The sequence below is a fragment of the Aotus nancymaae genome, unplaced genomic scaffold (genome assembly GCF_030222135.1).
Source record: "Aotus nancymaae isolate 86718 unplaced genomic scaffold, 86718_ANA_hifiasm-v0.15.2.pri h1tg000067l, whole genome shotgun sequence".
Taxonomy (NCBI): Eukaryota; Metazoa; Chordata; class Mammalia; order Primates; family Aotidae; genus Aotus; species Aotus nancymaae.
The window spans coordinates 8,319,670-8,331,771 of record NW_026988482.1 but is presented as its reverse complement, the minus strand read 5'-3'; the positions used below and the strand labels follow the sequence as shown (position 1 = coordinate 8,331,771).

At 40.9% G+C, this 12,102-nt stretch overlaps 1 protein-coding gene across 8 annotated transcripts in view; it reads right to left on the bottom strand.

Moving 5' to 3' along the window:
* The window catches only part of ST6GAL1 (ST6 beta-galactoside alpha-2,6-sialyltransferase 1), a 188,928-nt gene that overhangs the window by 33,078 nt on the left and 143,748 nt on the right, over positions 1-12,102 (bottom strand). For 7 of the 8 annotated variants that reach the window (XM_064366912.1, XM_064366913.1, XM_012470847.2 and 4 more), the window contains one exon: positions 3,586-4,242. In XM_064366912.1, coding sequence (XP_064222982.1) covers positions 3,586-4,192 — 607 coding nt within the window. In that variant the 5' untranslated portion in view covers positions 4,193-4,242. Of the gene's footprint in view, positions 1-3,585; positions 4,243-8,937; positions 9,494-12,102 lie in introns of those variants that run through there. The other variant, XM_012470851.3, reaches the window with a different exon arrangement.

The window sequence follows — 12,102 nt, the reverse complement described above, 5'->3', positions numbered from 1 at the left end:
AGAGGTGGAGATTGCAGTGAGCCAAGATTGCACCACTGCACTCTAGCCTGGGCAACAGAGCAAAACTCCATCTCAGGAAAAGCACAAAAAAAAAAAAAGAAAGAAACAAAGAAAAGAAAGAAGATGTCCACAGAATTAAGGATGAAATCCTCTCTATTTCAGTTCCAGTGTATGTACTAAACCTCAGGAATGCAGAAATCTCATTCATGAAAACATCACCACCCTATCCTCACTCATAGGGCAAAATTTCATCAAAATGGTTTGAAAATTACCTGAAAAGTACATAGTCCAAACTGTTATCATCTCACAGGGCAGGTACACTGAAGTACACTTGGAGCAGGAGATATATCTTTACACAACCCAGAATTGCCAGACATTTTGTCAGAATCAGTCACTGGTTTGACAGGAATTAGTAGTAATTGTATGAGAAACACAGGTCCATCAGAAACTTCACTTAGCTTTCCCATTTCACAGATGAATAAATTACTGGTGAGAATCCCAGTAGAAAAGAGATGAGAAGCTCAAATGGAGTAACTGAGAGATTCATAAAAGAACTGTTTACCAACTTGAGGTACAGTCTAAAGAAATCAACATGGAATAGGCTAAAGTCCCCAGGGCTGATGACCGCAGAGAGTCAAGACTACCCCAGGTCTACTGTGGGATGATGAGCAGAGACCCGGAGCTGAGGAGGGACGCCTGTCGGGAGTTGTTGCCTCTAGGAGAGGAACACAGCTATTGCCAACCTCCAGTCGGCAAGAATGAGCCTGAGGGAGTCAATATTCCAACCTTGCTCTGCTCCTTCCCTTGGATCTCACAGTCCTGAAAGAAAAAGGAAGAGAGCAGAACCAAGACTGAGGGGGCCTCCTGGCAGAATCTGAAACCTTCAGTCAAGAGAAAGACACAGCTGAGACCCAAAGGATAGCCAGGCATGAGAAGGGTTCAATCAGTATTTGTTGAATGAACAAAACAATTCTCCTTGCTTCTTGCCCTTGTCTTAATTCAGAATACCCTTCTCTTTTTCTTTAGGAAAGCTAATAGACAAGAATATAAGAAAAAAAAAGAATATAAGAAACTTTTTATAACAAAAGAATAATCACACCAAATTTTATGATGAAGCTACAGTTACTATGAGGCACAACAGCAGAGGGACTAAGAGTGGGGTCTTTGAAGCAAGCCCTCTGCTTTCAAACCCCAGTCTGCTATTAGCCAGTTGTGTAACCACTGGAGCCTCCACATTTAGCTCTCCAACAAAATGGGACCAATAATCTTACCAACCTCACAGGATTTCTGGGAGGATTAAAAGAGCAAGGCATGTTAGGAGCACAGCAGATGTGTGATAAGCATCACTTCTATGGATGACAGTGTTTTAAAATTATGCTACTGTTTGACATGAAAATTCCAGCAAATCTAAGCTACTTAACATGTATGAGTAAACTATCAGAAATCATTGAAAATGACTGAGCCCACCATTGGCTGGTCTGTGAGACTGCTAGAGGCAGAGTATGTTATTACACTCTCTCTGTTAAAAAATCTTGCTATGGACAAAAAAGGTCATACAATGTCTCTTACTCGCGTCTTCTAGCCTCACTTCTGGGGATATTTCCCTGCTGAATGTCAACAGTGGTCACCTAAGGTATCTGCAGAAAACCCTTGTTAGCAATGTTATTTGTAAAAGCAAATCATTTGAAATAATCTGATCCATTCAATAGTTGGGAATAGACTCAACAAATTCTACACACAGTAGGAAGTGTAAGGGCCTGGCACGCTGCCTGCAACTCAGAGGCTTCAACAAAGGGCCTTTCCCTTCCCCTTCCCTTTAGTGTTCTAAGCTCTTATTTTGTATTGTTGATGAATCCATGAATAAATAAAAGAATACATGAATGAATGAATGTCTTAAAATATTTGTTAGACAAAATGCCAAGAGGATATATACCCTATAACAGCAGAATATTTGAAGTCTAACATGCAATTTTTATTACATCTCAAGATCAAAGTCCTTCCGTGGAAATCCTTATTTTGAAGTTGAAACTGCAGTCTATAGAAAAATAGTATTTTTATTAATGTTTACTTAAATCACTCCAAACCTTTAAGGAGTGCATAAAATTAAAGCTGTGATTCCAATTCACAGAGGTATCAGGCCCTGTCTCAAACTTCAGTACAATTTCAGCCAGGCAGGTAATGTTAACTTGACATGCAGAAGAAGGATCAGCTAATACCTAAGATACCTCAAACACTACCTTTATGCAGCAAAAATGGAGAAGAAAGAAAGAAATTTAGTTCCATTATGGATGAACAAAAACCAATCACATTTAGTTTCTTGACAACAAAGTCCAAGAAAAACCAAAAAAGCAGAAGCAAAAGTTGGGGTGGGGCTGGCCAGCGGGGCGGCTTTTATGAGTTAGTACTGCCTATTCGGGGAGGTAGAAACTGTGATCTCACCATTTCTTTCTGCTCTAGAGAATCCAATTTGGGCCTACTTTTCTTCTTTGAGAGCCTGTGCTTGGTTTTAGACCGTTTTTCCTGGCAGTCAACTGAAGGAAATAAAAAAGGAGACGTATGACCTCACCTGCTCCAGTACCTCCAGCCTGACGGAGGAGCAAAACTTCCTGTGCTTTGCTTTCTTTAGCTGATTCATTTCAAAATAATGGAAAACACATTCAGCATAAGAGAAATAAGGCTCCCTGTCACACAGGTTTACAAACATGGAGAGAGTTTCTATCTCGATTCACTACAAAGGATTTCAAGAAAAGCAAATTAATATATTGTGACCAGTGATTCTGAAACCTTTTTGGGTCACAGATCCCTTGGAGAATAAACTTCAATCTGCAAACTCCCTTCGTGGAAAAATGCACCGACACACTTGTACACATACACACACATTATGCACACTGAATCCACAGATATTTTGCATGCAATTGCAGGGATTCATGACCCTCTGAAGTTGGTCCATAGCCCTCAGTTAAGAATTATTGACAGAATTAAATCTTTTCAAAGAGAAAAGCTGAAAATTACCCAGGTAGCTGAGGCCAAAACAGTCCTGCATTAATCAGGTAAAACAACAGAATTTCAGAACCTGGAAATATGTAGAGGTCTATGCTTCAGAACTTTCCAAAGGTCAATTGTAGGCTTTTGATTATTGGTAGCAGCAGAACTCTCTATTCAAATGAAATCTTCTGAAGAATACCAAAATTTAAAACAGATCAAAATAAAACTATTCTGTTCCCAACACAAAGAAACAATAAGTGTTCGAGGTGATAGGTATTCTAATTACCCTGATTGGATCATTATACATTGAATACATGTATCAAAGTATCCCTATAAATATATATAATTATTATATATCAACTAAAAATAGAAGGAAACAATAATGAAGCTCTTCTAATTGATAAAGATGCCAGGTTGTAGAGCATCATCTGTTCAACTCCCTCTGTGTCACTTGTGACTCTGAAAGAGACACTGCCCTGGGCTCACTTCACTGGTCCACTGAGCCAGACTTGGGCCCCTGTCTCCAACACCATCAATATGCCCATCCAGTCCCAATCAGTACTGCCATTCACAGAACAACCTTAACACCCTAGAACATACCTATTTCTCTGCCTAGTTGGGAGGACTTCAGAGATCCTGCTGATGAGACAACAGCACACCTGCCCCAAGGCCCAGCCTTGGTCTTAATGCTCTCCTTGGGCAGGTAACCCTCCCATTCAGAGGTATTGAAGGGAAAATCTGTGGCCTCTACCATGGATACGTTCACGTGGTCCCGGAGGTGGCAGAGCAGGGCCTCTGCACTGAACTTGACGCCGGGTCCTGGCCCCTTGTAGGACACTCTGTACTTGTTCATGTTTAGGTAATTCCTCCAGATCTTTTGCAGTCTAGGGATAAGGTTTTTGGAAGAGCTGTCCTTGTTCCACACCTGGAAGGAGGCCTCTGGTTTGGCCTTGGCTGGGCCTCTGAAACTGCCAAGGGTCTGACTGCCCCTGTGGGGGTCCTGGGTGCTGCTTGAGGATACAGACTGGGAATCAGACCTCATGGCCAATTTCCCCAGACTCTTCAGCCCCTGGATTTCTTTGGTTTGCAATTTAAGGGAATCATAGTAACTCCCTTTCTTCTTTTCCTTCCACACACAGATGATAGCAAACAGAAGAAAGACCAGGACACAGCAGCTGAACTTTTTCTTCAAGTTGGTGTGAATCATAATGAAGATGTGTTCAGGGAAGCCACTTTGTTCCGAGCAGGAAAACAAGCCTAAAAAAAGTGAAACAAGGAAAAAAACAAAATGATGTAAAGAAAACCCAACGTGGCATGAGGTGGAGCGATGGGCTGAGCGATCGATTTCAAGTGAGGTGAATTCCAGCCCTGATCTACCTCCTACCCACCTATGCAACCTGTTCAGCAACTCTCGACAAAAGTCAGCCTCAATTTGGGCTTTGAATGTAGACAGCAGTCCCTCAGACACTCCCTTCTTCCTCTTCAGCCGTGAACGCTTTATATGTCCTCCCACCATTACTTTCTCTACACTGAATCTTAGTTTCTGGTTGCCTTGGTCTACCTCCCTGACTGCACTCTGAGTTAAACCACACCTTACAAATCATTCGGTTCCTAGGTCCTTATCTGTTAAGGGAAACCATGCATGTTTGGGGAAAAAAATAGAATAAAAAAGAGCAGGCTGACTGTTTTACATCACCAAACCTAAGGTTTCTAAAATATCAAGTGGCCCAACACCCTTTCAACATAGCCAGAAAAAGACTCCTCGTTATAGACGATGCCATAGATTTTTGATGCATCTCCCTAAGGGCTGTGATGTTGGACTCCTGCGTGAGAATATGAAGGCTTAGCTCCACCACAAAATATTCAGTTCCATGCGCTGCCCTGCAAGAAGAGTGCCACTGAGACAGGAAGCTGACTCACCTCACGATAGAGGTTAGGATATATAGGTAAGAGAGCAGACATGCAGCCAACTAAGGAAATGAATACAAAGATTCATTAAGCATGCTACATGTTATTTCACTTAACTTCAGCATAACCAGGGCCACCATGAGACGCAACTCCAGGGGCACCAGGCATATCATAGTCTAATATGAAGGGCATCTCCTAACCCGTGCAGCGTTCATTTCAAAGGTGTTATAATCTGCATTTCATGGATTAGCAACCTGAGGCTCTCAGAGTAAGTGCCCGAGATCACAGAGCCGAGGAGATGGTTGCCCCGAGGTTCAAATCCAAACGTACTTGACTCCACAACCCACGTCCTTTCCCCTGCAACACGTACAGAACTGCAGAAAGTTCTGACACCAGAGTCCACTGAGCAAACAGAGACTGCGTAGTCCTCTTTATTTCTGGGTAAACACCTACTTTGTTTTCCCAGAATTTATTGTGTAACTGAATGGAAACTGGAAGCACTTTGAACTCAAACAATGTCCGTATCTTTTGGAAAACATTACATTCTTTCCCTAATCACTGGGTTTATTTATAATAATAATTCAAAGCAGTCACCTCAGGGGTTTTGGTAACCCACCAGGGGACTGAGGTCCCTTCCCATGGATCCTGCTCCTAAGGATATCAGTATAAGGTAGTGCGAGTGCTGGATCGGGTATTCACGAAACCTGGGTTCTCACCCCCATTCTTGGTGATCTTGGGCAGGTCAGCTAATATTTCGGCCCCTGAGTTTTTTAGAATAATTATCTCTGCCTTATGTGATTTGCAGTGTTAGGAGGACCAAACAAGGGGATGTCGCTAATTGGATTTGAACTAGGTAAGCAAAAAGGCATAGGCGGTATTCTGAACAGAGAGAGGAAAGCACCTGCACAGCATGGGGACCACGTGGAGGTGATGGAGGACAGTGAAGACGACAGCATGAAGCCACAGCCACGACTCAGCAGACTTGAGCTCCAGGGTCTTCCCTGGGAACTCCTTCATGAACTGACATCCAGCTCATTCCTGGAATCCATTGGCAGTACCAAACAAAGCAGCACTTCCTCCAGCCCAGACCTCAGGAACCAGTGGCTCTGGGAACAACGGGCTTCTACCTTGGGCTGCTGAAGTTGTGTAAATGATTAAATGTACATAGAGGAAGAAGAATTCAGATATAAGATCATGAAGTCAGGGGTGGGAAGCTTGCTGTATTACCAGAAACTAAGGAATTCAATTTCTGCAGACGCCTAACACAGCTAATCACATGACCATATGACAGCTGAAGAGGAACTAAAGAGAAGAAGGAAGGTCGAATTTAGGGAGGGCCTACTACATGGTAGTCACTTTCCTTGGAAAATCTCATTGAACCTTTACGACAACACTATGATAGAGATATTGACAACCCTATTTTAGGAAATGAAAAAACTGAGGCTTAGCAAGGTTATAGGGTTTCTCCAGTGTCAATAGCAAGTCAGTTCCAGAACCAGAATTCCAGCCCAGGTCTATCTGACTCTAAAAGTTCATCCTCTTTCCACCCAAGGACATGCATCTGCGATAAGGTGCAGTGAGATGTCGTCAGTGTGACCAAGTGGGACTCAAGGTCACTAGAGAGGCAACTTGATCTGTCAGACAGTTGCAGACAAGCCACCTTCGCCATCAGTCCTGCACCTGCCATCCCTGCTGTGCGCCGTGTTACCACTCACTGGGACTTTTCGTATTAATAAGGTTTTACAGACGCGCTATACTCCTGTGAGATAAGCACAGCAGATTTTATGAGCTCCATTTATAGCTGAATATGCTGAGGTTTGAAAAATACAAGTAATTTTCAAAGTTGCATGAGTGATTTGGAAATAGTGAACTTGGAACTTCACTTTGATATATCTGAATGAAAGGAGATGGCAGGAAGGGCCTGATTCACTGTCTCAGGAGTGGAAGCTCAAGGAGCAGCAGCCCAGTACCTACTCTCCAAGGTGTGGTTTCCCAGAAAGGAAGAGTTCCTCCAAACAGCTGGGTCCAACAACAATCCTGCAACCATCAGCTGGCCTCAGCCTTCACAGCCTGCACCCTGTCATGGCCTCAGGGCGCTCATCTGAAATCTCACATCGGGGCTCATGTGGTCCCTTGACACCACCCTTGTGAAGGCTCCAAGTCTAGCAGGTGGCTAGAGTTTCTGGACACAGGCACTTAGAGCTACAAGACCCTTTCTCATCTCTCAAGTTGTTTGAAGAAGGCAGAGGCCAAAGAAGCTTTCTCTGAATGGCGCAACCGAGGGAAAAGAATAGCAAACTTTTCTCTACAAATGTTTTGGAAATACACACCAAGCTCTGAATTTTCCACTCACACCAGACCATGTTCTTAAGCCTCCAGGTGTCTGTACTGCTGCATTTTCTCTCTTTGTCCATGTGCTTGTCAGTTCTGACAGCATCACCTTTCTGCTTCTGAAGGTGAGTGGAGGCCACCTCCCCTTCCACACTATCCCTGCTCTCCATTGCTGCCGACCGGTGCTTTGTAATGCTTGCTTTTCATGCCTGACTTTGCTGCTAAAAGAAAACTCCTCCCGACATCATTTCTGAAACCCTGGTACCCAGCACAGTGCCTGGACCAGAATGAATACTCAATAAAAGATTATTGAACTGATGCAATTGTATCAGAGAATCTTTACAGTCATAATGACGCTTCTAGAAGAAGAGCACAACAACCTGCACTATCACCTACAAAGAGCCGGCCAACACTGAACCGACAGAAATGAATGCTCAAAGTAAGGAAATGCTGTCCTGACCCACTCATCACGACATACTCAGTACCAGTTGCATTCTTGGCATGTAGTAGGTACTCAAAATGGTTGACTGAAATACAGAATAACTTAAATCTTATAGTTTATAGAAATGGACAAGCCATTTATCTATACCTCCCCCTCAACCAAACCCAAACTGAATCAGCAGTTAAAGAGGACCAAAAATATATTTGCAAAAAGAAAACAGCACTACACATATAAACGAACAACCAGTATCAGCCTTTCCAAAAATATATCCAGCTAGCATCAAATGGCAGTATTAAACTCATATATATTATTAGCTGGATAAAAAGCCAAAACCCATCGGTACGCTGTATCCAGACCCATCTCACATGCAACGATACACAAAGACTCAAAGGGACAGAGGAAGATTTACCAACCAAACGAAGAGCAAACATAAATAAATAAATAAAAAGCAGGAGTTGCAATTATCACCTCTGATAAAATAGACCTTAAAGCAACAAAGATCAAAAGAGGCAAAGAAGGACATTACATAATGGTAAAAGGATCAATGCAACAAGAAGAGCTAACGATCCTATATATACACGCACCCAATACAGGAGCACCCAGATGCATAAGACAAGTTCTTAATGACTTAAAAAGAGACTTAGCCTCCCACACAATAATAGTGGGAGACTGTAACATCACATTGTCAATATTAGACTGACCAACGAGATAGAAAATTAACAAGGATATCCAGGACTTGAACTCAGAACCGGAACAAGTAAACTTAATAAACATTTATAGAACTCTCCACTTCAAATACACAAAACATACATTCTTATCAGTACCCTATCACACCTATTCCAAAAGTGACTACATAATTGCAAGAAAATCACTCCTCAATAATTGCATAGCATTTCATAGGTTTAAATGAAATATTGGTTGGCTGCTTGTTATTTTCTTCCCTTATTCCTTCCTGTCTCCATTGTTAAGCACAATTATTGGCATAAAAGAGGTTTTCAATTCCCATTTTTGGATTGCATTCTAGCCTGGGCAATAAAGCAATATTCCCGTTCTCTCTCCCTCTTTCTCTTCCTTTTTCTTCCTCTTCTTCATTCTTTTCTTTTTTTTCTTTCTTTCTTTCTTAAAAAAAAAAAAAGAAAGAAAAAGAAAGAAAACAGCAAAGCTGTAGCCAGATACTGAGATCCCGAGATTCTTTGCCAGCACATCTGCCACACCAGTTCTGACTCAAGAATGTACCCCTTTGCTAGCCCATGCCTCTGTGCGTTCCTTACCTCTTCTCGCAAATCCCCCAGGAGCTACAGGCCCTCCAGGTCCTCAGAAATTAGTACTCTTCTCCATGCGAGGGAAGATTTATTGGGTCCGGAGACCAAGGCCCGTTTTGCTCAGGATGATCAAAAATCATCAGCAAAGGCAAAAAATAAGAATGAGAGAAGAGATGAGAGCTGTTTTCCGGCAGGGGCAGGGTTAAACATTAACAAGATGGAAAGGTGCTTCTGCAAACCTAGGCTGGGTCTCAACCCAGGAAGCCTCCAGGACTTAGGAAAAAAAAGAGAAAGAAGAGCCTATTAAAGGTGCAATGTGCTAGAAAGCTGACGCAGTCACCATGAACCAACCTAGGAAGATCAGATTGTTTAATCGCTGGCTTAGAGATAAATCGGGAGCAGTTAGGTCCATCCTGAAGTAAACTTCAGACAGATTTTCAAAAAAGTATTTATTTTCAAAGAATATTTAATAATATGTGAAAGCTCAATCAGTATAATTTTAACTGAAAAGATAAGTTATAAAACTGTAAATACTATCCAAATTCAGAAAAAAAAAAAAAGTTTAAAAAAACATGTGAAAGGCCAGGCGCAGTGGCTCACACCTATAATACCAGCACTTTGGGAGGTCAAGGCGGGTGGATCACGAGGTCAGGAGTCCAAGACCAGCCTGGCCAAGATGGTGAAACCTCGTCTCTACTAAAAACACAAAAATTAGCAGGCACGGTGGCAGGTGCCTGTAATCCCAGCTACTCAGGAGGCTGAGGCAGGAGAATTGCTTGAACCCTGGGGAGGCGGAAGTTGCAGTGAGCCGAGATAGCATGCCACTGCACTCCAGCCTGGGCGACAGAGTGAGACTCTGTCTCAAAAACAAACAAACAAAAAAAAACAAAAATGTTAAAAAGTACTAGAAAAAAGTACACCCAGAATGGTAAGAATAATACATGTTTTCATTTTCTATAATTTTACATATATTCCAAAATTTCTAAAATGTACATCCCATTATCCTTTGCCTTTAAATATATATATATATAAGTATAAAAATGTAATTTTAAAAAGCTAAGAATGAGCCAGGCATGCATGCCTGTAGTCCCAGCTACTCAGGAGGCTGACGAGGGAGGATCATTTGAGCCCAGGAGTTAATTGTCACTGCACACCAGCCTAGGTGACAGAGTGAGACCCTGTCTCTAAACAAACCAGCAAACAGCTAAAAATATAATTATATTCTTAGTTTTTTCTTCTTTGTTTCCAATGTAGAAAAATAGCAAAGGAAAAGTTTAATACATTCAGTTCCAAGAAAATTTCGACACCTATACAATGAAAAATACCGTAACTCCAATGAAAAGGAAAAGTCAAAATATAAAAAGGGTTAATATAGTAAAAGCCTCCCAAAATAAAGAGGTAATCAACACAAACAGACAAATAATAAAATAAAAAGCACAATTAACAAGCATATAAAGTTATGGTTAATCTTGAGAAAAACCAAAGAGAGGCAACTAGAATATTAAGATACTAGTTTATAGAATTTACATTGGTCAGCAGTTTTCTACATGATAATGCTCATTGCTGGACAGATTATAATTAAATTGATATACATTCAAAAGAGCATATAAATTAATTTAACCTTTCTAGAATGTATTCAGGCCATAGAATTAACAGCTCATGACCGTGGATCACGCTACTGTACTTCTAAGAAATAAGAGCAAATAAATAAATAATTCAAAAGAAGAAAAAGACTATATATTTCAGTTTCCCCACATGTAAAATGATTCTCTACCTTAAATAGTTGTGATGACAGTTGAAAGAGGATTGATGAGATAAAGAATATGAGATCTATAAAGCAATATGCACACAAAGAAGAAAAGGTTCTTAAAAAATAATTTTAAATTTTATGTTAGATTCGGGAGTACGTATGCAGCCTTGTTAACTGGGTATATTGCACAATGCTGAGGCTTGGGGGATGACTGATCCTGACACCCAAGTACTGAATAGTTTTTCAACCCTTTCCCCTCTCTCCCCCATCTTGTAGTCCCCAGTATTTATTATTGCCATCTTTATGTCTATCGGTATCCGTTGTTTAGCTCCCATTTGTAAGTGAGAACATATGGCATTTGGTTTTCTGTTCCTGCATTATTAATTTGCTTAGGATAATGGCTTCCAGCTGCATCCGTGTTGCTGCAAAGGGCATGGCTTTGTTCTTTTTCATGGCTGTGTAGTATTCATGGTGTATATACACCACATTTTCTTTATCCAATCCACCACTGATGGGCACCTAGGTTGATTCCATTCTTTGTTATTGTGAATAGCGCTGCAATAAACACACAAGTGCATGACTCTTTTTGGTAGAAATGTTAATTTCCTTTTGGATATATACCCAGTAACGAGATTGCTGAGTTGAATGGTAGTTCTGTTTTTAAGTTTTCTGAGAAATCTCCAAACTGCTTTTCATGGTGGTTAAACTAATTTACATTCCCAACAACCGTGTATAAGTGTTCCCTTTTCTCTGCAGCCACTCTAGCATCTGTTGTTTTTTTTTTGACTTGATAATAGCCATTCTGACTGATGTGAGATGGTATCTCACTGTGCTTTTGCTTTGCATTTCTCTGATGATTAGTGATGCTAAGCATTTTTCCTTTGTTGGTAGCTTATATGCATCTTTTGAGAACTGTCTGTTCATGCCTTTTGCTCACTTTTTAATGTTGTTATTTGTTTTTTCCTTGTTCAATTGTTGAAGTTTCTTATAGATTCTGGATATTAGACCTTTGTTGGATGCATAGCTTGCAGATATTTCCTTCCGTTCTGTAAGCTGTCTGTTTACTCTGTTGATAGTTTCTTTTGCTGCACAAAAGCTCTTTAGTTTAATTAGGTTCCATTTGTCAATTTTTGTTTCTTTTGTAGTTGTTTTTAAGGACTTAGTCATAAAATCTTTCCCAAGGCTGATGTCCAGAATGGTGTTTCCTAGGTTTTCTTCTAGGATTCTTAGAGTTTGAGATCTCACATTTAAATCTTTAATTCATCGTAAGTTAATTTTTGTATATGGTATAAGGAAGGGATTTAGTTTCATTCTTCTGCGTATGGCTACCCAGTTATTCCAGCACCATTTGTTGAATAGGGAGTTCTTTCCTCATTGCTTATTTTTGTTGACTTTGTTAAAGATCAGATGACTAAAGGTATGTG